This window comes from Poecilia formosa, unplaced genomic scaffold, assembly GCF_000485575.1.
Source record: "Poecilia formosa unplaced genomic scaffold, Poecilia_formosa-5.1.2 Scaffold34, whole genome shotgun sequence".
Lineage (NCBI taxonomy): Eukaryota > Metazoa > Chordata > Actinopteri > Cyprinodontiformes > Poeciliidae > Poecilia > Poecilia formosa.
In genome coordinates, this window is record NW_006799973.1 from 2,155,075 (window position 1) to 2,182,939 (window position 27,865).

The 27,865-nt window shown below is 37.5% G+C and overlaps 1 protein-coding gene across 1 annotated transcript; it reads left to right on the forward strand.

Moving 5' to 3' along the window:
- The first annotated feature begins 7,487 nt into the window (after nucleotides 1–7,487).
- cops7a (COP9 constitutive photomorphogenic homolog subunit 7A) lies at nucleotides 7,488–25,974 on the forward strand. Its single transcript, XM_007550188.2, has 8 exons — nucleotides 7,488–7,595; nucleotides 13,437–13,559; nucleotides 15,875–15,950; nucleotides 17,564–17,652; nucleotides 18,392–18,594; nucleotides 19,100–19,205; nucleotides 23,192–23,361; nucleotides 25,482–25,974. The coding sequence occupies exons 2-8, from the start codon at nucleotides 13,437–13,439 to the stop codon at nucleotides 25,519–25,521; spliced, it is 807 nt and encodes a 268-aa protein (XP_007550250.1). The 5' UTR covers nucleotides 7,488–7,595; the 3' UTR covers nucleotides 25,522–25,974.
- Nucleotides 25,975–27,865: the final 1,891 nt, after the last annotated feature.

A 27,865-nucleotide genomic window follows, 5' to 3' on the forward strand; every position in this document is an offset into this window, starting at 1 on the left:
TTCGTCTATTTTCTGCAAAGGTCGATAAAACACAATTTCGCAATCGCGGTGTTTCCATTAAATAGGAAATGGAACTAAAATCACACGTGAATGAGCTTGTTCGTGCGATAAGTAATTAAAAAGAATGGCAGAAGCGGATGTAAACAGTTACATGAAATATGCTCATAATTCAAACATGGCGCTAATCAGCCGGCTATGTTTATATGCGGCGTTTGGGGGAAATTGTAATCGGCGATTTTAGAGAAGAGCTATGGATTCAACACACAACATATGAACTGTGCGATGCTTTGAGCTAAACATTGTCCGAAAAACCCCCAAAACAAAAAACAAAACATTCTACCACTACTTCCAGCGGTCTTCTTCGTCGTTTTCGCCAGTAATATCGTCCAGCTGTTGATCACGTGACTCGTGTGAAACAAAAGCGTTTCGATCGCAGTTTTATCAAAATATATCCATTTTGATAAAACCACCTCATCCTAGAGAAAAACTTTCCATCAAAAACCTTACTTTTTTTCACATTTTTCCATTGTTGTAATTTATTTTTGTAATTTCAATTTGCCCAATTCAATGATTAATGGAAATGCAGTTATGAAAAATATGTCTTTTTTTTTATTCCGTGTATATAAATATCTAGTTTCAACTCAGTGTTTAAATCTGCCTGAGGACTTTTTTTTATCATGCAACATTAATGTGGGTTTACTATGACTTAACAAAACCTAAACATCTCTCATCTCTCGCTCTCTGCTGCACATCTCCCTGTCTGTCTTTCACTTTGGGTGCCAGTCTCACTCAGTCCAGCACAGATTATTCTTCCTTTATTTCACTTCAATGTGCTTTTGGACACCTGTAATTGGCAATAAAAAAGATGGAGCACTCTCTTCAGTCCAGTGAGGGTCATGTAGTAGGAAAAGCACAAAAGTCCATAATTGTGAAATATTTCTCCTGCAGGGCCAACAGGCTCTTGCAGCTGAGCCTGATAATGGGCTTTTGAGGACACCCTCATTTAAAGCAAACACCACTAGGATGGCACGGACACGATCCTTTACAACCACCAGGCACACATTCAACATGCACAGTTGCTTCCAACGCCCACGCAGGACCTACTGGAGCGCCGTTTTCATATCTGGGAATTATGTCTTTCAACTGGAGAAGGAGATTAAAAAATGTCTTAATGGCATCTGGATCTATAACATATTATAGGACCCATGATGGGGGAAATGGGATATCAAGCTGTTATATATATATAGTATGGACTTTATCACAGAGATGTTCCCAAAAGTTTAGGAGACTTTAGCAACATCTGGACTTGTGTGCTGAGCATATGTCTGAATGTAAATATGCAAAAGAAAGGAAAAAGATTGAAAAACCTAATGAATAAGAGGTGACCGTTTCCAAAGTAATCATGATGCACAGAAGGGGTCGCAATCAGAGAAAATTAGTTTTTCTCCTGTATAATGTCACACAGGCAATTCCATAACCAAAATGAATCATTCAAAAGGAAAAGTAATGGGGAAAGGGTTGCTTTTCAGCATGAAATCGACAAAGCAAACAAAAATAAACCTGATGAATACTGATTATTTTTCAACCTCGAGACTGGTATACGCCATTTTGATTTGCTTTATGTAGGAAATAGTTCCTGACAGAGAGCTACAGAGGCGGCAGCATCATGATACGGGGTTCAAGAAGCACAACAGGTGTTTTTTTGTTGTTGTTGTTGTTGTTGTTGCTTTTTGAGTTCTATTTTCTTTTGATATGAAAAAAGTTTTGTGACGAGAATAATCTTTGTCTCTGGAAACTTTGCAGGATAACGTTCCTGCATGTGAATGATTTGAAAGTCACGGTTGAAACCACACCAGAGGAACAAACTCATGAATTATGGACCTTGGTGTCTGGGTTGTGTTCTGACTTGTGAATTTTCCTTGCTTCCCAGGTTTCAGTGTTCCTCTCGTACCATTTGGTTGTTCTGCCACGTCGTTGTTGAGTTTAGTTACTTCCGCAGTTTCTGTGATTTATTTTGTCTGGTCATTAATGCTACTCATGAACTCCGCTGTTATCCATTCAACAATCGCTCTCCCCACTGTTTTACAATCCTGGTTCTCATCCGCTCTCTGTCAGGTCCTCGTGTTTACACCTGTCGGTTTGTCACTGGGGGTTTCCTCAGCTCCTGCTTACACCCCATCAATTTTTCCTTTTGTGTTGCTGTTGTTTAAGTTATTGCCTGCATCCCTGGAAATACCTCAGAGTGTTTTTTCTCCTGTAGCTGCATGCATGCTAGCCTCCAGTCTGTTTTTGGGTCCTTATCACCACGAAACACAGACACAAACATGGAAATTAATTTCCAGGCAAATGTGTTTTTTCCCCTTTACATTCAGCATTTCATCTGTGAATTACTGTAACAACTATAGCAACACTCAGAGCAGCAAAAATAAAATAAAATTATTAGTCTATGTTTTTGTAAAGAAGTTAATTCTTCACCCATAACAAAAACACAATATAATTATTCAACAATGTGTGTTCATGTTTTTTTTTTCTTACAGTAAACAAAAACACCTTTTAGACATAATGTCAGTTACATGTAACCTGACTTTAATTCTCTTTCCTGTGGTCTGGCTTTACCTTGCGGTTCAAAAGATCAACAGGAAATGATGTCATCGCTTTTAAAACCGTTTTTTTTTCTTCTTCTTCATATTTCTGATGAATTTAAAAACCACAAGTAAAAATTAAAGATAAGCACTGAACTTCACGGTGAATAAAATCAAATACAGTAAAGGACTCGTGTTTTATTTCTGCACAGTCAGAGCTCTGACGTATGTTTGTAAACCACACTCAGCTGGTTCAAGTTTTATCTTATGTCACTTCTCTGGAAGACAGAAAAAAATGACACAGAAATAATTTTACCTGTACTGGTTTTATCCATCATTTCCTGTATTCAGATAAGTTTCGGGTTTATAGTTTTCTGGTCAAAAGCATCCCTGCAGTGTGTTGCTTTCACAGCCTTTCTTCATTATGTAGATGCAGTTATTAAAATTCAAGATGTTCTTCAAAGACGTTTAGTGATTCTGCAGATTAATTTGCAGAGCGACTGTTTTAGAGTTCTATTGGTTCTGTTTATGACCTCTCTGAGCTTTGATGGCCCTCTTTTCGTTTGAGCTTTTCTGGTGTCAAACTTATTACCCTCCTTCATAATAGATTTAATGATGCTCTGTGGGATAATCTAATGTTTTGACAGTTTTAGAAACCCACCAATAGTTTTTATCTTCCAGGAATTAGCATGCCATTTGTTTCAGTATGAGAGCAACTAACAAAAGATGAGGAATAATTTTAGTGTGTAGGTTTGCATAAAGCCAATGAGCCCAAAACAAAAAGGACAGTAATGTTGTGTCACATAGTATTTTGTACATTACATTTCTCGTTTGCTTTGAGTGATACTAAATCATTTCATATTGCATTCATATGCTATATGGAGTGATTTATAATTTATTTCCATCAACCTATCTTTCTACCCACTAATATTTTTCACAGTGTAGAGGCTTCAGTGCAAAAACACAAAATCTTACAAAAATATTTCTCATCTAGTTTCAGTGCAAATATCCTAGTACTTGAAATGAGAAAAACAAACTTACAAGTAACTTTTCAGCAAAACATAGGAGCTTTTTGAAAGTCAATAATTCCTTAATATTGATGAAAAAGTGAAAGTTCCAAATAGCAGACGTTCTCACCTATGAAATGGGAAAATGTCTTGTTTTAAATTTTAAAACGACATTTCTTAATTGTCTTCTTTTAAAACCTTAAAAAAGTCTCAAAAAACACGTTTAATAAGACTTTAAAAATACTTTAAAACAAAACACTTTTACCATTTTATAAGTGAAATAATCTGACATTGAAACTAACACTTAATATTTGATCAATATTAAGGAAATATTTACTGACAATAATTTCCTATATCTTGCTGAAAAGTTACTTCTAAGTAAGTTTTGTCTCATTTCAATCACTAAGATATTTGCATTGAAACTAAATGATAAATACTCAGTAAGATTTTGTGGTTTTGCATTGTTGAACAACCTCACATCCAGCTGCATATCGTTTGTGTTTCTGAGGAACACAGCTTTTCAAAAGCTGACAGTTCAAATATTTACAAGGTTTTTAATTTCTGCTGTCAGAACCGAACAGTTTCTGTGTATTTCCCATAACCAGTGAAGCTGTTCTGATGGTTGGCTTCATGTTGGGGTTTTTACTGTAACAGTTTCAGCAGCAAACCTCCTCCTCTGCCCTGCTCTGCAGGTCTGAGACAGTGTGTGGCTCTGCGTGCGTGGCTTATTAACTCTAAATAAAAAACAAGCCAGTATCATGTCCTTTGTGTAGGTGTGTGTTTGCAAAGCTGAGCTTAACACAAAGCATCAGCAGCTGACAGCGGGGCTGACCAGCACAGGTGTTCCTCATTCCCCCTAATTGGCCCTGTAACAGCGAACTGCCCACAGGAGAAGAAACCCAGACATGTGTGTGTTTTCACTGTATTTTAAACACACACACACACACACACACGCACACACACACACACACACACACACACACACATTCAAGGCAAGAAGGTCACTTTCATCTTTGTTTGCACTTCTATAAAGGCATAATTCAACTTTGCTAGCTTGAGGATAATTGCAGGCTGCGATTTCTTTCATAATGAGTTACCAGGTTCTTTTATTGACATTCATTTGTAATATATTATTGATTAAGTTTGCTTTTATCAAATATGTGTTTGTGGCCTGTGGATCAATACCTTTATTGTTGATTATTGAGTTTTGGAAGTGACTGCTGGGGCCAGGCATGACTGACAATCAGATAAACTTTTTATCTTGTCATTTTGCTTTTTATATTTTGTGATGAATCTGAATTTTCTTTGGTCATTAAAAAAATAACTTTAACTACATCACTTCATATGCAAAGGCAAGTCCCACAAAATAATATTTTCATCTCTTTAGATTTCATAAACAGCGAAATTCAGAATGCAAAAATCTTTATATTTTCATTTTAAAACTTAAATCAGCTTCATAAAAGAACTACATGCAATGTATAAAAAAATATATTAGTTAATACATTCAGTGAAATTCCTTTGAAAAAATATCTGAACTAATATTTTCTTCACATATTTTGCAGAGGTGAGCTCTAGGGTTACCGCTGCTGATGCCCTTGAAACCAAGATTTGTGTTTTTCTGACTCATTGATGACCTCAGTGTCACCTGGAGCAACAGCACCTGCGCTTTGTTTTCAGGTTTGTCGTGTCTGTCTGCTTCACACCGTCTCAAAACACGTGAAAAATAAAATCCCAGCTAAGCCGTCAAGATATTCTGTGTTATTTTATTTGTTTGGCAGAAAATTAAGCGACATTCAAGTGTTTGGTGGTAATAAGTATTATTATTTTCCATTGTGAAGTGGAGGAATCTGAAAAGTGTGGCATGCATTTGTTTTCAGCAGTGTTATGCAAGTAGCTTTTTTGCTACTTGTCTTTACCAGCTCTGAAGATATCTTTGTTAGTTCTTTGCAGAACATCTCAAGTTGAGTCAGATTAGATGAATTTCATCTGTAAAAGTTACATTTCCAAGTCTTTGATTTAGATCTGGACTTTGATTAGGCTTTCTTAGCTCATAAAAAGAGCTCTGGCCTAAAACATTGATTGTATGTTTAGATTTGCTGTCCTGATAAAAAGTAAACTTCTATTTTAAGGACTTTTTCTATATAATCTCAAATGAACATCTGAGATCTTCATTTAAAAAAATCTACACTAAATTTTATTTTGAAGCATCACAAGAATAGTGTTGTATACAAATACATACTTTCATATGTGTATTGCTCCTCTTAACAATCGCTTTGTGTTGATCTATGAAATAAAATCTCAGTAAAATAATATAAACTTTGTTATTTTATACGGATGAAATGTTGTACACTGTTCACTAATCTCTCTGGAAGCAAATCTAAATCCTAAAAAAAGTTGTAGCTTATGAAATATCCTTTTAGTTTTTCTGCAAGTGACTCACTCAAAGGCATGGGGAAGAAAAAAATTTTAGCGGGTAAAGATTTGAGGATATAGGTCATCTACGAACATACCGTAACTTGTTGTAATTGTTTCCCCTGGGACCAATCAGTGGTTACGAATATTTTAAAATGCCACAAAGATGCAGAGAAATGCTCTCTTGCCACACCCCAGCACTGCACAATATGGTCTGCAAGTTCAATTTAAAAAACACCTTGGCTATTTAAGGTGTTACTGATAGGGGGATTGGTTGACTGCAGAAGCTGTAACCATAGCGACAGAGGATTCTTCCCAGTAAAATAACATTTGTAAAAGAGGTAAAGTGTGAGTAGTTTTAGAGCTTTGGTGTTAAACTGTTCAAACTGTTTATGCCTGTGTATGCTCTGGAATATAAATGATGATTTGTAGATTTAATTGTCACTTTTAGGTCTGATTCAGGAGATGTGGACATGACACTGCAGCACAAGTAACAAAGTTAAATACACAAGGTCTTTATGGATCTGCTTTTGAAAATATCCATTTAAACAACTTCCCTGCTTTTATTTTTATTTTATGATACTGAATTAATTGTGAGCATGAAAGATATAAAAAAAATTATATTTGTTTTGGCAGAATTTATAACTAATTCAGATGCTGTGGCTAAACAAGATAGTATACAGATATTTTTTCTCTTTTTAGTGCTTTTTTTAATTAATAGATTTATTCTTACTTTTCAGGGATGTTCAAAGCTATAAATTTAACTTGAAGTAATTTTTGAGTAGAACTGAGAGCCAGACAATCAGAAAATTGGTTTGTGATTGCATTTATTTATTTATAACTAATAATAATAATAATAATAATAATAATAATAATAATAATAATAATAATGATATACTGTGCTAATGTAATTTTAAGAGCATTTCATTTTAAAGGGGTTTGATATTAAACTTTTTGTTGGTTTTCAGCCATTATTATTTTGCTACATCTAATTTGAACACATTAGTACTGTTTATAATCGACTATGTTATATTTATAGAATCAATACGAATAATTCTGATTTTTCTAGTTTGTATTTTTAAGATTTTTTAAAATAAAAGTGTCAGACACAATGGGAGAAAACAACTGAGATACAAAATAATAACACTCAAAAATGCATTTTTGAAAATTAATATAGAAACATACAGAACATTGCTGAAATTTGTCAAGTCAGTTAATTTTTAGGATGAAATGAAGTCTTATTACAGGCCCAGTCTTGATTTGCAGTCTAATTCAAATATGGCTGATAGCAAATTAGCTTGAGTCCAAACTTAACCTGACAACTTTTAAGATCACGTAGTAATAGAAGCGTGAGGAACCACTGGTCAGTATAATTAACAATTTATTGATACCGCCTGTGTTAATCATATCACCACTAGATGACGCTGTTCTTTCCGACCTGATGTCACGATCCAGACTGACAGCGCTTGTTGTCCCGCCCACTTTCTCTCTCTACCCAATCACAGATTACGTAGAATTGTCGTCGTACGTGTGTGTTGACACTGTAGCAAAGCAACCGGGAGAGAAGGTAACTGCTAGAAACCAACGTAACAAGGTACTTTTTAAGACACAGAAGATATTCTGCTTTAGAAATCCACGCAGACGTTAGCATCACTGTTGTATTTTAATGCCTACCATGCAGTGTTGAAGTTTGATCGTTAAAAATGCTGAAAACAGTGTGAGGCCTAGCGGCAACGGTTACCTTGCACTCCCTTATCTGTTAGCATTCTGGCTAGCATGACAGTTGAGCTTCAAGACAAACTTATTCATTTGTTTGTAAGAAATGTCGGTTTAAAGCCTCCAGATAGACGATTTACTATATGTCCTATTGCTTTTTTGCTTTTTGTAATAGTGTGGTGCTGATATCTGAAGTAATACGCCTTATTTGCTTTGGTGGTGATTTTAGCTTTGCACTTGACACGTAAATATAAGGAAATTGAGTTTTGTGGCGTGAGCCTTACTGTAAATTCCCATTATTTGTATCAGTATTTTACTCACAGATATATTTGAAAACGTTCTGGTATTGCTTTAAGTGTTAATTTTTATCTGACTGTTTTTTTCTTTCCTAAAATCATAATCTGATCTCTAGGTGCAAAACTATTTGGATTATGTGTTATGAAGTGCGTCAGGAGGGTGAATAATATTAGTGTGCACTAAGAAGTGTTGTAATGGATTATATGTTCCATTACAAAATATGTCGCTAATTTATTGATTTAATTATCTTGTATTACAATTAGTAAGAGTTTTATTTAGCATTTTATAAGTTTTAGAAGGATTTTCCATTTGGATTAACAAGTAATAATTTGTAGAAATATGTGGCTGTATAGGATGCACTTGAAAGCAAATGTATATATATTTTTTTATCTTGCCATCTGTTAAAATTGGCCCTTTCCAGTTTTAGGAATACTATGACTGATAAAGTTATTTCTGTTAGCTAAACACCAAAGTAATCCTTCTGTCTAAACTCTAAAATTTGAGGTTTTTAAGCTTCTCCCTTATCTAAAATGCATCAGTGGTCAGTACGGCAAAATACTTTGATTCTAGTTTCATCAGACTAGAAAAAATGTCTCCAGATAAGTTGGTTTTATACCAAAGTGTTTTTAAAAACCTGCAGATTTTTCTGTTTCTTTTGGAATAATGGACTCTTGCTCGCTGAGTGGCTTTTTGGGTCACACAGGTCTAGGGAACATTTCACGTCAGCCATGTTATTCACAAGGTCTTTGGTTTTATTCTGGAATTGAGACTCACAGTTTGCACTGAAACATGTTCATTATAGGGACACCAAACCTTCCATTTTCTGGAACAGTGAGATAGCTGGACACTTCCACGGTGTTTATTTGCTTGTAATTGTTTGACTAGGTGTGTGTAGCTTCTTCAGGCATCTGGAAATCATACCCTAGGATGAACCAGAGTTGTGGAAGTTTGTGATTATCTTTCTTATATATTCCCTTTATTAGATTTTTTTTTCTTTTCACGTCATTCAAGGAATCAGCGTATTTGAGGTGATTCCTTAAAATACATTCATGTTTCCCACCATTTAAATTAAATATAGTGAATCAGAAGCTTACAAAAGCCATAATATTTAATAATTCATCTTATCTCTTTAAAACCATGTTGATTTATAAGCAAGCTCATAATTAGTTCAATTCAAAACTATTTCATTAATTATTATTATTGACAAACTGCTATAATTTATTTATGCTTCCTAGGTGGTGTATGAATCTTTATCTGGAAATTGGTATATTCAGAGATCTTTATATTTATCTTTAGCATTCGTTACTTTTTGAACAAAATTATGCAAAGGACTATGCTTTGGATTTAAGCGTTTCTTACTGTTCTGTTGGCTTTTGTTAGAAGAAATTAGTCTCTTATTTTACAGAAAAATGTACTATGGGGTTAGAAGCTCACATCTACAGGTTGACAGAAATCTCCCGTTTAACTTACTGAATTTGTGGGGAGGTAAAGTTAACCAGAAGAATTAAAGGGAACACAAATCTACATTTTCTCTTTTTTTGTTTCTGAGAAAATCTGAAGAATTGATGCAAAACATGAACAGCAGGTTATAATTGGATGGACAGAAGCAGCTGTTAAATTTTCATCATTGTGTTTTAATGGATTTTTGGACTTTCTCCATTGCAGTGGACTGGTGTCAACTCAAGTTAAGCTCCCCTCTGTCTGCTGAGTCTGGCTCCTCAGATACTCCCCACATAGCAGCACTATTTTAACTCTAGTTGATGGTAATAATGCAATAATTATTAGTGTGTCCTTCATTGTTAACATCCACCTTCTTTTTGTCATCAGTCTCTCGCAGAATCAGCCTTTTACTTTTTGCTTTGATATGATTATTGTCCTGTTCTGCTGGTTGTTGACCTCTTTCACCTCCACATTGAAGACATCTGATGTTTACTCTGAATAAAATGTACTACCACTTTATACGATCACAAAACAAATTGTATCAGTGCTCACACTTGTTTTTTTAAAGCCTCAGAATGTGTTTGGATCTGATGATCTCCAGAATCCATTAGTTTTCAAAGGATTACAGAAGAGAGAGATGAACTCCTTTTTATAATAGTTGAGCCTTTTGGAAACTTTACTATTAAGTTATCATGGCTGCAGGATTTTAGGAAAACATGAATATTATGACATTTTGGATTTACACAAATTTTCCTCTGTAGTGTTTTTCTGTTTCATCATCAACGGCCTCGTCACTCCACATGAGCTTTCTGATTCCCTCACAAAAAAAATCTGTATTAATTATAGCTATAAAAGGGAGTAAAAGAAAAGTCTTTCTTAGTGGTCGAATACATTATGGGAAAAGAGAGTTTTAATGCACATGGCACCCAAAATACTATAGCCTTTGAAATGCAGCATCAAAGCAGTCCATTGTGATTGTAATATTGGACACATTGATGGCGCGATGTGGCTTTTATATTTATTTGAATGTTTTATCAAAGAACTTTCCTTGTTCTGCAGATTTATCATTCTGTCTTTCGGTAATACCCCTCGGGTTTCGCCTCTTTCATAAGTGTATTTGCCTTTGAAATACACCTAGAATATCAAGAAGCGCCTGTTTCTGGGAGAACCCGACAGGTTAATTTTCTTGGTTGCAACATATGTGTTATCATCTGCTCAGTCTGGCCTTCTTTGATGGCGATCCAGAGGGACAACATGGGAAAGATGTGCATGTTTGCATAAAAATGAGCCAGATTTACAATCAGACTTATCATCATCTTTTCTCCTCATGAAGCCCGAGCTGAACAGGAAGCCGAGGAGACGAGTTTCTCTCCGTCTCTCTTTTGCCTTAATTTTAGCTAAGTCCCCTGCGGTAATGAAGCCAGTCTGATGCAACTGCATTGATTTTATCAGACAACTGTAATAGTTAGTTTCCCTCTGTTTTAGTATCGGAGATCTTAAGCTGGCCAATCAAAGCTAATGCGACGCTTCCTCACTTAGCACTCAAATGGAAGGTAGAGCAGACCCGCACCCATTTGTTATTATATTGTGTTATGTTTTATTGTACCGGGGATAAATTAAAACATAAAAAAACAAACAAGAGGTTACATCTGAGGAAATGTTTTTCTGCTTAATTTCTCATTTGAAGTTGTTTGCTTGAAGCCCAGTTAGATTTATTTCACTATACTTGAGTAATTATTCTGCTGTAGCCTTCAGTCCTAAGTGCTCTTGCGTCTTTTTTTCTTTTTTCTTTTGTTGCAGGGAATAAGTTGATGAATATACATGCTCTGCTTCACATTCATTACACATGTTGCCCTCAGTGGTGCTGCCACTCTTCTGCTACTTGTGTGGTACTTCAGGTAGTCAGACTGCCAAGTGCTGTGGTCAGGAGTCACAGGCCGTTAGATATTAAAGAAGAGGGATTATTGCTTCTCTGTGTAGATGTCATTTTAACAAGCAAAGAGCGTCTGAGCCTCTTTAAAATTAGATAACGCTGCATGCAGAGGATGTAGAGACTTGAATCTTTGGCCTGTTTTTCTTGTCCTCATTTGCAAACCAGTAAGGACCTGACTGGCTCAGGAAAATACGCAGCTTCAGTTTTACATTGTGATAACGATTTCTTGCATTTAATCTGTATTTCTCACTCTTTTTTTTTTATTTTTTAGCCAATATTATAACGGTAAAAATGTCATGTGTTCACCCTAACACACTCCGGTCTTCAGAGGTGGGCAGAGTACCCAAAAATTGTACTCAAGTAGGAGCAGCACATTTTTTACTCAAGTAAAAGTGAAAAGTAGCCATCCAAGAAATTACTCGAGTAAGAGTAAAAAGTATTTGGTAAAATATTTACTGAAGTACTGAGTAACTGATCAAATTACCAGTCATTTAATATTTAAAACTTACATAATCAGACAGACCAAAATATGAAGTTATGTGAAGATTTTTGTATTTCAGGGACACAAATGACAATAATTCACACAAGTAATAAAATCAGAGGAAAGAAAATTTTTCAAAATCTTTTTTTTTTTCCAATAAAAATCTTGTAAAACTTTAACAAAAGCTGCAGGTGAGTGTCTTTGTCTGGTGAATGTTTGGTTAAGAGACGTTTGTTTTTCATTCAGTGACTAGAAAATCCAGAAATTTTACTCAAACAAGAATAGATATACTTAAAAATTACTCAAGTGAAATTAAAAGTACAGTGTAGTAAATTTTTTCCCCAAAAAGTTACTCAAGTAAATGTAATTGAGTAAATGTAACTTGTTACTGGCAAACTCTGCCAGTCTTACGGATGGTCAGTGACACAGTCTGTTGTCTGATAATCAGCAACTTTCAGGAGAAAAGACTTGTTACGGAAAGTCGGGTGATTATTTATGTTGCATTTAAGCATTTAATTTGGGCAGGAAGGGCATTCAGCTCAACACAAACTAATTTGTTCAACATAATGAATATTTATTATTCCTAATGGCTCAATGAGTCATTGTTAAGTTTGTGTTTTCTTCTCAGACCAGTCGGGTGTATCGTGTGTGTGCGTGCGCGTGTGTGTGTGAGAGAGACTTTTCAAAGCATTAAGTTTGTTATATTTTAAGTTACTTTGTTCCTGCTATTTAATTTCTAAAGTTAACGATGTTTCAGTTTTCCCACTGAGACTTGCGTCTTCTGTTTTGTTATTGTCGTTGTGTTTTCTTAACTTATAGTTTAGTGATTTGTTGAGGTGCTTTGCACTTCAGGGCCACCGTAGTTTGGGTAGGGATGGCCATTTATCATTTATCATGATAAGAATTGGATTTATTGTTGTCAGAATTAATCAAAATGAATATTTAAAAAAATACCTGAAACTCTGTGTTATTGGGTTATTTTCACTGTTTTTCTTCACTGTTTGATCAATATGTATCAATACATTTTAAAATTAGGATTAAATGCAGCTACTGTTGCGTTTTAGTGATACAAATCAAACTCCTCAATGTGACTGGTGTCCTAAAGAAGTGCATTACCAATTCAGATACTTTCCAATCGCAGTATTTGGGTTTGTGGGGCTATGATTGCCTAAAATATTACTAATAAATAGTTCTTATAGTCAGTTTTGTCATTATCACAGTAATACAATATAATATCACCACATCTTTAGTTTGGGGCTTAATTTGGGGTTAGAACGGTTTTCCTTAAATTCCTTATGTATTTAAAACTATCTGCTTTGTAAAAGAACCTGCAGAACTTTTTACATTTTATTTATTTTAGGCGTTATTTTTCAGCAAAACACATTGAAATAGTCTCGACAGAAATGGGTATTATTGAGTAAAAGCCTAATTGGGGCATATTTTCTTGTTAGTTTTTGGTTTTCTTTTGTCAAACATCTCCTCCACCATCTCCTTGTTTTGTGTGTTTTTCCCCCCGTATTGCCTGACCTGCTATTTGTGTCTCATATTACTTATTTCCCTGTCTGCAGATGGAGGTGGAGCAGCTTCTGTCTCTGTCAGGCTCGGCGCTGGCCCAGGCTGTCAGCTCTCTGCTGGAGACTCCTGGCCTCTACGTTTTCTCTGACATCCTGGAGCTGCCTAATGTCAGAGAGGTAAACGCCTCGACTTTACATGACAAAAAGAATAAATAATGCTGTTTTTATGGCACAGTTTGACTAAAACCAAGTTTTAGTTCCGTTCAAGTATCACAACAAATATCAAATGTGACTGAAAGTCAAAGTATTCGTGCACGCATTCATTTGTTTTAACCAAAAGCAGCCTCTGTGTTGCCAGCAATGCTGCTCAGTTTTCAGCTGATTTGACCAAAATATAAACGAAGGAATAAAATCTGTAACAGCATCATGTGAACGTCAGTTTTACACAAAGATGCAAATAAATTCACCGCTCTTATGTCTATAAAAGAACCAGAAATGTACTCCTTTAGAAAGCTGTAGCGGGTTTCGTTGCTAAACATAACTGGATATCAATAACATATCAATTATTGCTGTATTTTCTTTCAATCTAAGATGTACAATCTGACCAACCAGAGAATATTCTGATGAAACAGACAGACAGTTGTTGCACTTTTATCTCAACTTTTCATCAGAATCGCCCTGAAACGTCTCTGCTGCGCCGTGTATTTATTAAGAATAATTCACCTTGGCATTTCTCACATTTTATCATATTAGAGCTGCAAACTTTAAAGTGTTTAATTTGGATTTTATGTGACAAACTAACAAATATCCACCTTTTTTCTGCTGTACTGCAATTTTTATACTGTTACTAATTAACACAAGTATTTTTATGTTTTTAATTTGACTTTTGATGACAAATATTTTGCGCTGGAGTTTATTTAGGGGTGTTATGCTAAAGGGGGTTGAATGTAAATGCACACCACATTATCCAGTATTTCATTTGTGAACATTGAAAATGAAAATTGTCTACTTTTTTCCTTCGTCTTCACAATTACACTCCGCGTTAATCTGTCACATGAAAACCTCCTGAAATACGCCGTGCTTATAGTTCATTGTGTCTGAATCCTTTTGCAAATGTTTCATTCTTTTATTAGTTTTGCTACACAGTAAAGTCGTAGAGGATAAAAACAGATGAATAAATGGATAAAATGCCAGTTTTAATATTTGCAAAAGATTTGGGGAATTTTACGAGCCGAGCGATGAATTTCTGTCTGTCTTCTGCCGGTAAATGACCGTAATGTGGTTTCATGCTGGTAAAATGAAAGACAAGCGTCACTGCAGAAAATTGAAGACGGTATTGGGGAAATTAAATGTCTGTGGATTCAGCTGTAAAATGTGCAGCTCGATGTTTATTGCATACAGTCAAATAAAACAAATACCTGCAGAGATATTATGATTGAGGCAGATGAAACAAAAGGGGAAAGTTCAGTCTAAATGAAAAACATTGTAGAAAATGTGTTGACCTCTGTGTCCTTTAGCCTTTATTACTTTAGAGCTATTCTGTAACAATTTATTCTTCTAATCTCCGTTCCTTGAAAATAACTTCAGGAGTGTACAAACTTGCAAAAACTATTTTATTTTTTTAATTTTTACTTGCTAAATAAACGATAAACTCAGCTCACAATATTTTGCAAATGGCCCTCGGACCACACTTTGGACGCCCCGGCCCTTAGACATTAATAATTGTTTTAAAGTGTTGCTCCTAACAAAGGGGAGCACTTTATCAGGGTTGATGAAACACAAAGCTTTGCCTCTGTGAATCGCAGCTTTTTATATTATCAGATAAAATTCGTTTATCTGAATTCCTCCTCATAGATTATCATCTTGTTTCGGCTCCATTTTATCTTTAGACGAGTGGAAAACATGATCTAATTATACGTTTTCCCCTGCACGGAGCTTCCTTCCAGTAAAACAAAGACGCGCTTTCGTTTAGAGGACGTCGTCTTTTGTCTCACAGGCCGAATACCTGATTCATGCATATTCAGCATTCGCCGCGTCTACGATACAATTGTAGGAGTTGAATACATTTTTCTCTGTAGGTGGATTTACATTTTAGGATTCAGGCAAAACACCTGCCGAACCTAAAACAAGCAGCGGAGAAGCAATCTGGGACACTCCGGGGTAGTTTGTGAGAGGAAAGACCAGAGATGCTTCAGACTCCTCCTCCTCCCGTCTGGTCAGTGGTTGGGTGGCGGCACCGGAACGACTCGGGCAGAAATCTTAAATCTGCTCTGCATCAAAAGCTCGCCGGGGACACATTTTCCCTTCCATAATAATCCAATCCTCTTTGTACTGAACTGAATCTTTTTAAATATGGAAAATATTCATTTTTATGAGTCCTTTTCTACGTGGCCAGACCTGCTCAGTATGCTCAGATAATACTTATCTCAAATGCAGTCGTCCATTGTGTGCTGCCTCATAATTTTCTCTTTCATCTTCCCTCCGACCCACAGCTGGAGAACGGCCCTCATGCGCCGATGTATCAGCTGCTGAACCTCTTTGCCTATGGAACCTACTGCGACTACAAAGGTACTGCAGCGGCAGCACTATGTAAATAAGTAATGGAGTCGCCCCGCAACTCTTTTATGAAGCTCTAGTTCTCCTTAGCAAGGCAGCCACTTAAACACGGAGGTTTTGAAATCTTTCAAGTGAAGACCTGGAGGTTGTTTATTAACTGTAAAATAACACTTTCGCTTCTTTAGGCGAGTGCTCCTATTATCAGATAATTGTCTGTCACGGCGAGGCTGGTACAAACGAGCTGTCTAATCTAATCTGGTGGGACTTAATTTGTCCTCTGCACAAAAGTATTATGAGCAAGAAGTGAGATCTTAATAAATATGTTTAATTGAATGTTGAAAATGATCCAACGGGAAAAACTGCGCAGCCCACTTTGCTGCCCCCGCCTTCTGGGTCACGCTGTAAGGAGGTGAATTTACTTTCATGAGGCCGTGCGGTGGAGCTGTCAGCGCCGCTGTCTCAGGAGGGTCTGAGTCCCTCTCCCAGGGGAGCAAAGCCTGCCGGAGAGACGGTCACTGCAGCCGAACCTGCTCCAGACGCTCGCCCAGCTCCGTTCGTTGACTGCTTCAAAGGTCGACACTTTCCTGATGGTTCCTGGTGTTGATCAGTTATATTTCTTGATTTAAAGTGATAACAATCAGCTTGATCAGCCCTGACTGGTCAATAATAATAATAATAAATCCAGTCTTTTTCTGATCGGTGACTGAAACGTACCTAATTCTTTTCAGCTTGCAGCATCAACACTCTTCAGTGTAGATGTTACACACGGGAGAAGAAAAAAAGATAGCCATGTTCAGCTTTAGTGAGATGTTTAAGGGTGTTTTCACACCTGGTAGTCCAGTCGACTCGGCTGACTGGGGACCAAAATAGGATGGTGCTGGAAACCTTTGAAAACTTACCTTGAAAATGCTTGAAAGGTGCTTGAATTTTACAGTGGGGAAACCCTGAGTGCTGGACATGGTTGGTAACATTACTCTGGCTGGCTGTGACTTATAAACAATGCCTAAATGCTACCAAGGTGCTAAGAAAATATCCATAACACCAATAAACGTCAACTCCAGTTTAGCACTGGAACAAATTGACATGTAGCTGATGATAAATACACTTTTTTATATTATGTTTAGAAGGAGATCATAGATGGAAAATGTTCAGCACAACATAAAGTATTGTTTATTTTATTAGCCACATTTTTTTACTTCTATTTTCAGTCCAACAGCCTCAGATTACCAATCATTAAACCTGCTTAAAGAAACCAAGGATTTTAGAAGAAAGTTCTCGTTTTTGTTTCTGAGATTAGAAAAGTTAGAAACCTGCATATTGTTCTTTTATTAATGAAAACATCTGTTTTTAGGACCTATGATAAATTCTTATTTACTGTGTCGTTTTGTGAAAACGTCGCAGCTTTTGCTTTGATGATTTTAGCCCACGGTGCAAATAATTTGTACACCACTGCTTTAACGTGTTGAGTCGCTGGCTCATGATCGATTGATTGGCTCTTTGAGTTAACAAACCGTTGAACAGGTGTACCTAATAAAGTGGCCGGTGAGTGTATTTAACGGTTCAGAGCCACTCTTGTTAATTTTCCTCCCTGTTTGCCAATCACTCCTTTTTGTCCTGTGCTGCAGAGAGAGCGGCGTCTCTTCCAGAGCTGACCCCCGCTCAGAGAAACAAACTCCGTCATCTGTCCATCATCAGCCTGGCTTCCAACCTCAAGGTTCATTATTTATCTTCCTTTAGTTTCAGCATCGAAGTGCAGATAATAAATGTTCTTCTGCCACCGCATCACTGCAGGCTTTAAATAGTGAGCTCCTACATCAATAATGCAACATTATGGCTGGTTTTAAATATGACTTTACTGTTTTATTCTGACTGTTAATCAATTCTTGTAAAGTTCATGTGAGGTTGCTTTTGATTGTAAGCCTGTGGCTGCGTTTGCATCAGCCAACTTGGCAACAAATACACAAATCAGCATCAAGGTTTCTTTCCAAATCTTTAGGCTCTTCCTTTGGCTTGCTGCTAAATCTTTTATAGAACAAGAAACTATGTTTGAAATCATCTTTCCTTTGGACTTTCCAACTACGCTTCACCTTTTATTTATGCCCCTTTCTTTCTCGGCTCCTGTTGAATAATTGATTCATTATCCTGGCTAACACAGTCCTTTTTTTACTCCGTTAGCTCGCTCTCCATTTCCGTTAGCATCACTCCTTCCTCTCCTGCATCTTGTTTCACTGCTTCCTCTGCATGCAGCCTTCAAATCTCCTAATTGCCAATAAACAAAAAAAAGAACGGTGAGATTTTAAACTGCTTTCATCGTCCGACAGCAGCAGCATTTACGCAAATGAGCATTTAAACTGGAATTTGTTTTCTGAAAACCACTTAGGTACAATCAGAGTTGCTGCCAGTTGACATAGAGTTGAGAATACGAAGGTTTCAGCTGCTTCATTTCCCCTCAGTGCCTGCCATACTCGCTGCTGCTGCAGCAGCTCGAGCTGAAGAATGTGCGGGAGCTGGAAGACCTGCTGATCGAGGCCGTCTACTGCGACATCATCCAGGGGAAACTGGACCAGAGGAACCAGCAGGTGGAGGTGGACTGCAGCGTCGGCCGCGATCTCGGCCCCAACGAGCTCCCAAACATAATCAACACACTGCAGGAGTGGTCAGTGCCAACCGTATTCATCCTCTGCAGCTGCGTTTGCATTGGCCATGTAATGGCGCAAATTGGAATTATGAAAATAAATGGAAACATGCCAAGTTCAGTCTGAGGTTTCTTCAACAGTTTGTAGTTTTTACTGTTCACAGTAATATTAGGAGTAAGAGAGAGAGTGTATTGGCTGCTGCATTTCCATTGACCATAAAATGGGACACTGAGCACTTCTTCTTCTTTTTATGGCGTTTGGCAGAACACTGAGAACGCTGACGCTATTGCGCCCTCTACTGCGCATGCGGGTCACTTTCAGGTCGTTTGCCCGTTCAGACTGCTGAACACTTACAGGTCGCATTTATTTGGCAGTGTGAACGGCCCGGCAAAAAAAATCCGATTTGACAAAAAAAAAATCTGAATTGGGCCACTTCAGGTTGCAGTGTGAACGCAGCCAAAGTTTTGTTCTCATTGCGAATGTAAGCTCAGTTTTGTGACCACCGTTCCTCCGCCTTCCTCTCAGGTGTACAGGATGTGAGGCGGTTCTGTGCGGTATCGAGGAGCAGGTCTCGAGGGCGAACCAGTACAGAGAGAACCAGCTAAAGGTTAAAGTCCAAGTGGAAACAGAGGTTTGTCCTTCATTCCTTTACCCCGCGGTTCTGTTTTTCTCAGGGAGAATAAATGTCTTTCTTCTTCAACATTTATTTTTCGCCCATGGCTGTCTTTGTTATTTTAGTTTTCTTGTCGCTGCTTATCTCCATGTCCTCCCCCCGCCCCCATCTGCTGGCTTTAATAATCCCAGTTTATACTGGCTGAACGATTCCTCTCTGTTCCACTTCCAGTCTAAGCAGCAGAGTGTTTATTTATAATGAAAAACATGAGCTTCTGCTACACATGAGAAAAAAATACAGAGGGATATATGTAATTTTTTTCCCCCCAGAATATTGCGTTCTCAGCTTTCACATTTATTTTAATGATTTGAAGCCATTTGCATTTTTACTTTCCCGTTGTTCCCTGAGGTCTAAAGCAAATACAGCAGACAGTCAAACAGGTACTGACACACCAGTCTGTTTTCATTTCAAGTCTTTTATTTTAACAGTGAATTCACAGGAGACGTACAATGTCTCCTAAAAGCAACAATACCAACAAACTGCCTCTCATTTCTTTCAGGTTCATCCTACAAATTTCAGTGTATGTTAATGGGGTTTATGTTGTGAATGAACATGAGTTTCTGCATATTTGTAACATGAAAAGAAAAGAATGAGTAGTTGTTGTTTTGCTTTTGAATAAACTGAAAAGTGTGGTGTGCACTTATACTTTCATAGCCCTAAAAAGATCTGGTACCTTTATTTGCAAAACTGAAGATTTGTGGCTGCATGCAAAACACTGTGGGGAAGAAAAACTACCTGACAGCATTACTTCTGCAGAGAAATGTGGCGGTGGCAGCATCATGCTGTTTCAATGGTTCTCTTCTGGTCAGGGTTGAGGTGAAGTTAAAAACAGGGCAGCCAGTGCTACATTACATGATTTATATCAAAAGAGCTAATTAAATCTGTGGAAAAACTTGAAAATTCATTACAATTGCATGCTGTGAATATTTTATTTGGAAAAATATTAGAAGATCGAAGGTTTTTTCTTCCACTTCACAATGATGCAACACATTAATATCACATTAATTTTAAAAGTATGAATACCTCTACATGGCACTGCATGATTGGTACAATATGTATAAAAATAATCAGGACATATTTAGAGTTTATATAAATTAATTTTTATACAGGGATGAGCTCAGTTAGTCTACAAAATGCAGCAGTGGGACATATTAGAGGTGTGATTCTGTGTTCACTGTTGATTCAATTGCAATTATCTCTTACCTGTTAATGACCTGTTATTTACGTAAATATACACATCAGTGTCTGACACAAACAGCACCACGTATAATCACAAGTACTTTAGTACAATTAGTCTGAATTCCCTTCTTATTCGCTGCTTTTTAAAAATCCACTGTGGTTTTCTGATGAGTGTTTGCATCGCCTGTGTAAAACCGAGGAAGTGATCCATCTCACTGCTGTATTACATCTTTGTCTTGCTTTGACATGGCGACAGGTTGCAAAATATATCTGTTTATGCTCAGCAAAGTGTAAAAGTCAGGTGTTCTTTCTTTGAGCTTTACATCATGCCATAATGTTCCCTCATCAAAAACACACCTGGAGTGTTTCCTTGATTCTTTCATGCATGTTTGAGAAATCTTTTAATCTCCACGGCAACCGTTCAGCTGTGCAAAACATCTGGCTGGACTTAGCCCCGCCTTCGAGGCGCAGCTCCTCCTCTGAGCTGCAGTTTCCAAGCTTCGCTCTCAGCTCCTGCAGACTAGCCGCCAGCAGTTAGCAAACACCTGGAGGAACTGAGCCTCTTATTATAGGAGCTGAAAGGTTAATGGAGGAGCCATGCTGTGAGGTTTTAAAGAGACAGAGACCCAATTTCAAGGTCAAATTTCTGTTTGGTTCTAATAAAAAATTATTTTATTGATCCCAAAGAGAAATTAAATAATTTTGAGTCATATTTGATATATACATAGAGTTTTTATAACAACTGAAGTTAATGTAGTGTTTTAAAATGATTCTGCCGGAGTAACTATTCCCTGATTAGCTGAGTTTTTCTCCCTGTGGGAAGCTTAATGCCAGCAGGAGAAGAGTAAACATAGTTGTATTATCGCAGTTTTTCACTGCTGTTTACAGACCGAGTTCATCTTGTCAGGCGTGTTTGCCTGTCGGTAAGTTCATGAAATCCCAGATGTGCCGTTTTGTCTGGTTTCTGCTCAGTGCTTGTTTCTGCATCCATCACTGCTGACCTGAGTTTCATTATTTAACGTAACACAGTAACTTCTGCAAAACGTTCCACACAAGCACACACAAAACACACATTTTCAGGGTTTGATTCACTTTACTCAAGGTAATGACAGAAGTTTGTCTCTTTACTGTTTACCTGAGGGGAGAAAGTCTGTGATTAATGATCGCATATAATAAACTCTGTCGCTGTATAAACAGATCCATCCCCATCAGAAAACTAAATACCTGGGACTGTTGTTGCTTTTCAGGCTGCTGGTGAGCAGCTTCGTCTGCAGCAGCGACTTGGTGGAGGTTAAAGCTGTTTAGGTTTCACAGATATTCAGTCCAGCTTCGCTTTAGTCGCCTAATGACTTGACTGTCTTCCCACCTCTTTAACTTTTATGCTGCATTAAACTGATGTCACCAAGTGAATCGCAGGCATAGAGAGATTAAAGCAGTTACTGTCGTCCAGGGAATCTTGACATTTAGTGATAAATACAACTAAAGTTTTCAAAGATACAAGTTGGAGTCTTAAAAAAATGTAGAATATGATACAGTCGACTCCAGGGGTGTCCAAAGTGTGGTCCAGGGGCCGTTTGCGGCTCTCTGAAGGATTTTGGGCGGCCGCCCGAGCTTTTTAAAGACATTATATTTTCTTAAAAACAAACAAAAATACATTCTCACTTATTAACAAAATGTATACATGAAGTTTAATTGAGTAATTAAACCACAGACATTTATCAAGTCAACCCAAAACATGTAGAAACTGACTGAACATGTAATCATGTAAAACCTTTTGTGATCCATTTTCTAAACATTTTGCCCCTTTTAATAAAGTGTAATTTCTTTTGTTTGATATTGAGCAGATGTAACAAAAGAAAGCACAAAAAGTTTGTTTTAAAAACGTTCTTTCTCTTCATGGCTTGCAGAACATTTGGACGCCTCTGGTCTGTTAAACAAGGTTCTCAGGGGACTCGGAAGATAAGCTGGCCCCCAGCATCACACGTCCTTCACCTTATTTAACAGTTTCTACATGTTTATCATCACCTTCAGTGTTTGTTGCTCTAAAACCTCATGTCTCGATCTGAGTTTCATTTTACCGTCTTGCACCGTCTGTGGGGACAAAATAAAAATGTCTCCTTGTTCAGCCTGCTGGCCAAGCAAAATGGACCTCAAGTCACTGATTACTAATAAATCCTAGAAACTCTGAGTAGTACATATAAATTAGAAATGTCAGTTTTAGATTTATTTCAAATGGTCCCAATGTTTGTCCCACCAGTGGTTTTATTAAAAAACTAAATGACTTTTTCCTCTACAGCTGTAGTGTCGAGGAAAGGAGGAAGGAAGAAGCTCATTATTAAAGAAATGTAAAATGAAGAAAGCTAAAAATTTAATTCTATTACATTTATTTTTTAGAAATATTATATTTTAACCAGCAGACACTTTCCACAAAGAGGATAAGCCAACAAAATGTTACTTAAGAAGCTAACTGTTCACAGAGAAGTTTAATTTTTTTTTTTAGCTAAACGTTTTATGAAATCTGTAAGTAAAAATGTTTTTTTTGTTGCATTACTGTGATAAAAAGACAATTTCCAAATTATTTGGGTCATAGATTGTTTTCTATTTTATTAGCCTTTCTTGATTTGTGATCCAGGGCCAAAGAAAATCATTTCCAGAGCCACAAATGGCCCCCGGGCCACACTTTGGACACCCTCGCTCCACAGAATAAATTTTCTCAAACCGAATCGCTGCTGATGTAACGGATTCTTGTTTTCTTTTCCCATCAGGTGTCAAACCTACAAAAGACGTTAAAGGCCAGCGCTGCGTCTCCGTCCTCAGGCCCTGCCCCCGCCGGAGCAGCGTCCAATCAGGACGCAGATCAGCCAGCCGAGCCTCGGGACCCCGCCTCCTCTCAGGAACCACGACAGCCGGGCAAGAAGGCTTCAAAGGTCAAAGGGTGAGCGCTCCGACGTCAGGCTCCTTACTTTACTTTGACTGGCAGTCTAATAACTAAAACATCTGAGTTGTTTTAGATTTAAAGTGCATCTTTTCTCCCAAGGCTTCACAAATTGAACATGAGCGGCCTTGCAGAGCGATGATGTTTTATTCAGAACGAACTCAGTTCTGTCTTTTCAATCAAGTCTCACTCTCTTTATTGTTACTGTTCAGAAAACTGGAACAAAAAGCAGCATGTGGTGTTTATTTTATTTCATTAAATATCTCTTTATTGAGATTTATCCGTCTGTTCTTTTGTTTTTACTTTAATACGTCTCTTCTTTTGCCAGGCTTAAAGCACGGAACAACAATGACGATCAAACCAAGCACTAAATTAAAGCGATCAGTTTAGAAAAGCAAATCCCCAGAAGAATCCATTTCTGTTTTTTTTTTTTTTTAAAGCAGTAAAAATAGAGCTGGTGACTAAAGTGTGCATGAACTACTTTGTTGTCAGATACTCACCAGTGTGTCTGCAGTTCCAGTATAACCCCGTTCTCCTGCTCTCCTGTATTACCGACGGCTAATTTCACATCGGTCCCGAATTGTAAAATGTCACTGGATACACAAAGAGCCGTTTCTCCCTCTGGTGATCAGCAGTTGTTTATGTTTGCCTGTCGAACAAAAAGCCGGCTGCTAACATTTGGGCGAAACACCAGAGCCCTCCCTGTGATTTCCATCTTCTGAGCTTCATTCAAATGGAGAGCCACATCCAAATTAATGATAGCTTAACCTCAATCCTCAAATTTAAATAACTTTTAAACCTTCTTTTTTGAAGTAAATCCATAATTCAGTGGTTATAATTAGACATTTTACTAGCCAGGTTTTGTATTAATCCTCTCAGATCCACTCCAGTTAAAGCTGCAATGTGTAACTTTTATAAAAATATGTTTTTACATTTCAGTTAAAACCATCTTGTGACGGTTTATGAGACAAATAATCTGTGAAAAGATCAATTTCCAATCTCTTCCCTGAGCTACTAACACTGTCTGAATAAACGCACCAATCAGAGTGAGGAGGTGGGTCCTAGGGCTGTCAATCAACCTCATGTATACACTGCTAAATGTGTTAATGATGGACAAACTACTCACCTTTACACAAAAAAACGTTTATCTACAGTCATTGGTGGCTATGCTGACTTGACTGAGCTTTTACAACAGGCTATGCTAGCTGCAGCGCCACATAAGATTGTGATTGACAGCGCTAAGGCCCGCCTCCTCGCTCTGATTGGTTGTTTCTAGCTCCCACTAAGAGAAGTTAGATTATCTGTCTCATACTGTCAGTTCCAACAGATATGTAAAGAAATATTTTTTTTATAAAAGTGACACACTGCAGCTTTAAAGGAGACTGAATATTGATCTGAAATATTTTAACATCTGTGCATCCAGGCTGCATCTGTTCTGTGGATTTATTCCCCTTAAAGCTGCAGTACGCAACTTTTACGAAAAAATAAAAAAATTACATTATTTTACATATTTATTGAAACTATCACCATGTTGTGACAGAATCGATGGATCTCCTCCACCTCCTTCCTGAGCTGCTACTGCTGTCTGAATAAACGCACCAATCAGAGCCAGAAGGCGGGTCTTAGGGCTGCCAATCAACCCTCAGTATGTGCTGCTAAATGTGCTAATGATGCACAAACAACTCTCTGTTACATTAAAACAGTTATTGGTAGCTAAGCTAACTAAACTGAGTGTTTACAACAGGCTATCCTAGCTGTAGCACCACATGAGATTGTGATTGACAGCGCTAAGACCCGCCTCCTCGCTCTGATTGGTTGTTTCTAGCTCCCACTGGGAGAACACAGATGAGCTCAGGTTTTTCATGGATTATTTGTCTCATATTGTCACAACATGGTGGCATTTTCAACAAATGTAAAAAAAAAATGTTTTTTATAAAAGTGACACACTGCAGCCTTAAAGCAGATTGAATATTGATGTGGAATATTTTAGCATCTTTGCATCCAGGTTGCATCAGTTCTGCTGCTTTTTTTCCCCTCTTTAAAAGCAGAATTATATAAATAAACCTGAAACTAAGCATCTACTTGGTGAGTTTTGTTTTAATTGGCTGTGTCCCAAACAGGCTGCGTGGGAGCGGAAAGATCTGGTCCAAGTCCAACTGAGGCGGAGGGATTAGTATGGGAGGACGGCCGCACTGATGGACACTCGCTAATTTACGGCTCGTTGGCACGTTGATGGATGGACGGACGGACACATACCTAAAAACGATGCGAGCCATTCTTCCTGGAGAGCAGCCACACACCTTCACTGGAAATTGTTGTCAACAAATGAAACGCCTGCGGGGCGAACGAAGCGGGCGGGTGGTCCGCTCCTGCACAGACTGTCGGTGTAAATAAAAGCACTCGTAACACACGAGGACAGAACCGTCTGCGGTAGGAATCAGATGCCTTTGACCGGAAACAGGATCCGTGTGTTTAAAGGTGTACGTTTGTCTGTGTCGTTTGGTTCAGATTAATTTTCAGTTGATTCGTTTTCTTTCTTTCTCTCTGCTGGGTTGAAAACTTGTATAAGAATCAGAATATAAATTGTCGGGAAATAAAAAAGCTCACTATTCATCTCGGCTGCCTTATTAATGTCACTTCTTTTATTAAATGTGCCCCTCTGGAGGCCGAGCTACTAAATGTTAACTCGCAGAAGGGGGGCTCCCCATTAAGAGGTCAAGTCGTTAATTAGGGCGTGTCCCCAACGGGATTAAAGCGTTATAGAGCCGAGGCTTCCCCTGTGCACCGGCAGTGTACGGCAAGCACATTCGGATTTTATAGCAGTATGTCTGGCCCACAGCCTCTGTTTCTGTCTGAGTTGCTGCCACTCTTCTTTGTACCTCCATCACAATCAGATTGCCTCCATCATGCCGCCACCGCCGCCGTCTCCTCCTCGCATCGTCCTCCCTTCATCCTGCGTGACGTTAATGATGGCAAATGGCTGACCAGCGGTGACAAGAAACCAGACGGGGAAATTATCCTGTTCCATTTAACCCGCCATCTTCCTAAATTCCCCCTTCCCTCCGTCATCCTGCCTCACCTCTATAAATAGACGTGTTAATTTCAGTCGGTGTGTCGAGCTTCATTTTTTTTTCTTTTTCACAACAGTGGAGCTGTGACTTTTAGCAGCTGTACACCTCTAGAGGTGTCTGAGAGAGAGAGAGAGTGCTGGAGAGTCGGGTCTGACCTCCGCGCTCGTCCTGGTCACACATTGAGGCTGAATTTCTTCACACTGTGACCAAAAATCTCAAAATATTTCATCAGAATTTTATGATAGAAGTTATGAAGCGACTGAATTGTTTTTGCATGTAAAAATCAAAAAGGTGTGACGTTTTTCGCCCTCTGTGGATCAATACTAAAGTTTGTATCTAAAGATAAAAACTTTGATTCCTGGAGCTCAGTGAACATCAGTTTACAAGTCTTACCACAGATTCTTAGTTGGATTAAAGTTTGGACTTTAACTAGGTCACTCTAACACATAGACATGCTTTGATCTAACAGACTTTCCTGCAGGAAGATTAGTCTCTCTCTCTCTCTCTCTGTGTCTGAGTTTTGGTAATTGGATGTTCCCACCAGAAACCAGTCAGGGGGGAAAGTAGTTTAATTTCAAAAAAAGAAAAAAAAAGTTTCTCTTTGTGATCAAAAACAGCAGAAATTTGAAATTTGGTTTTATTTCACAACAGAGAGAAAGAAAACTGCACATTTTTAAGTAAAAAAAAACGTTGAATTAAAACACAAGTGTTTCAACTTTTTGGTGAAAAAAAGAGAAACCAGAATTAAAATATTTTTTATTCTTTTTTCAGTTTGTATTTAAGAAGAAATAATTGTATTCTTCCATCTTCAGCACATTAAATTAGAGTAATTGTTTTATTGACAGGTAATTAAATAAAAAACAAACTTTTAGGCATTAATTTTTATTCTTGCGTGTACAGAAGAAACAGCGCCCCCTACAGTCAGTACACAGTAAGTCAGAATAGATTCCCATAGAAGCGACTTTAAAACGAGAAAATAAAGATTTTTTTGTCTTTTTTGCTTCATATTACTGGTTCCTGATTAATTATTCATGAGACTAAAACATAAATGGCTGCAACTAACAATTATTTTAGTTATCGATTTATTTATTTGTATAACGATTAAACATTTAATAACAAAAAAATGGCACATTCAACAGATTTTTCACTTAAGCATAATAATAGAATATTAGAAATATTAGAAATGCAAATTATTTGATGATTTTTTTTTTAATAGAAAAATATATGTATTTTTTGCCTTGAATGGGAAAGGTTAATCTATTTCTTCATGACTTACAGGACGGCGTAGAGCTGATCTGTTGAGTATTTTTTGGATTAACCAATTAATAATTGAATAGCAAATGGTGTCTAATATGAGATTTTTTTAACCAAATTTGAACCGGGTGAAGCTAAATTAATGACACTTGAGTTTTGAGTTGAACATATCTACAGAC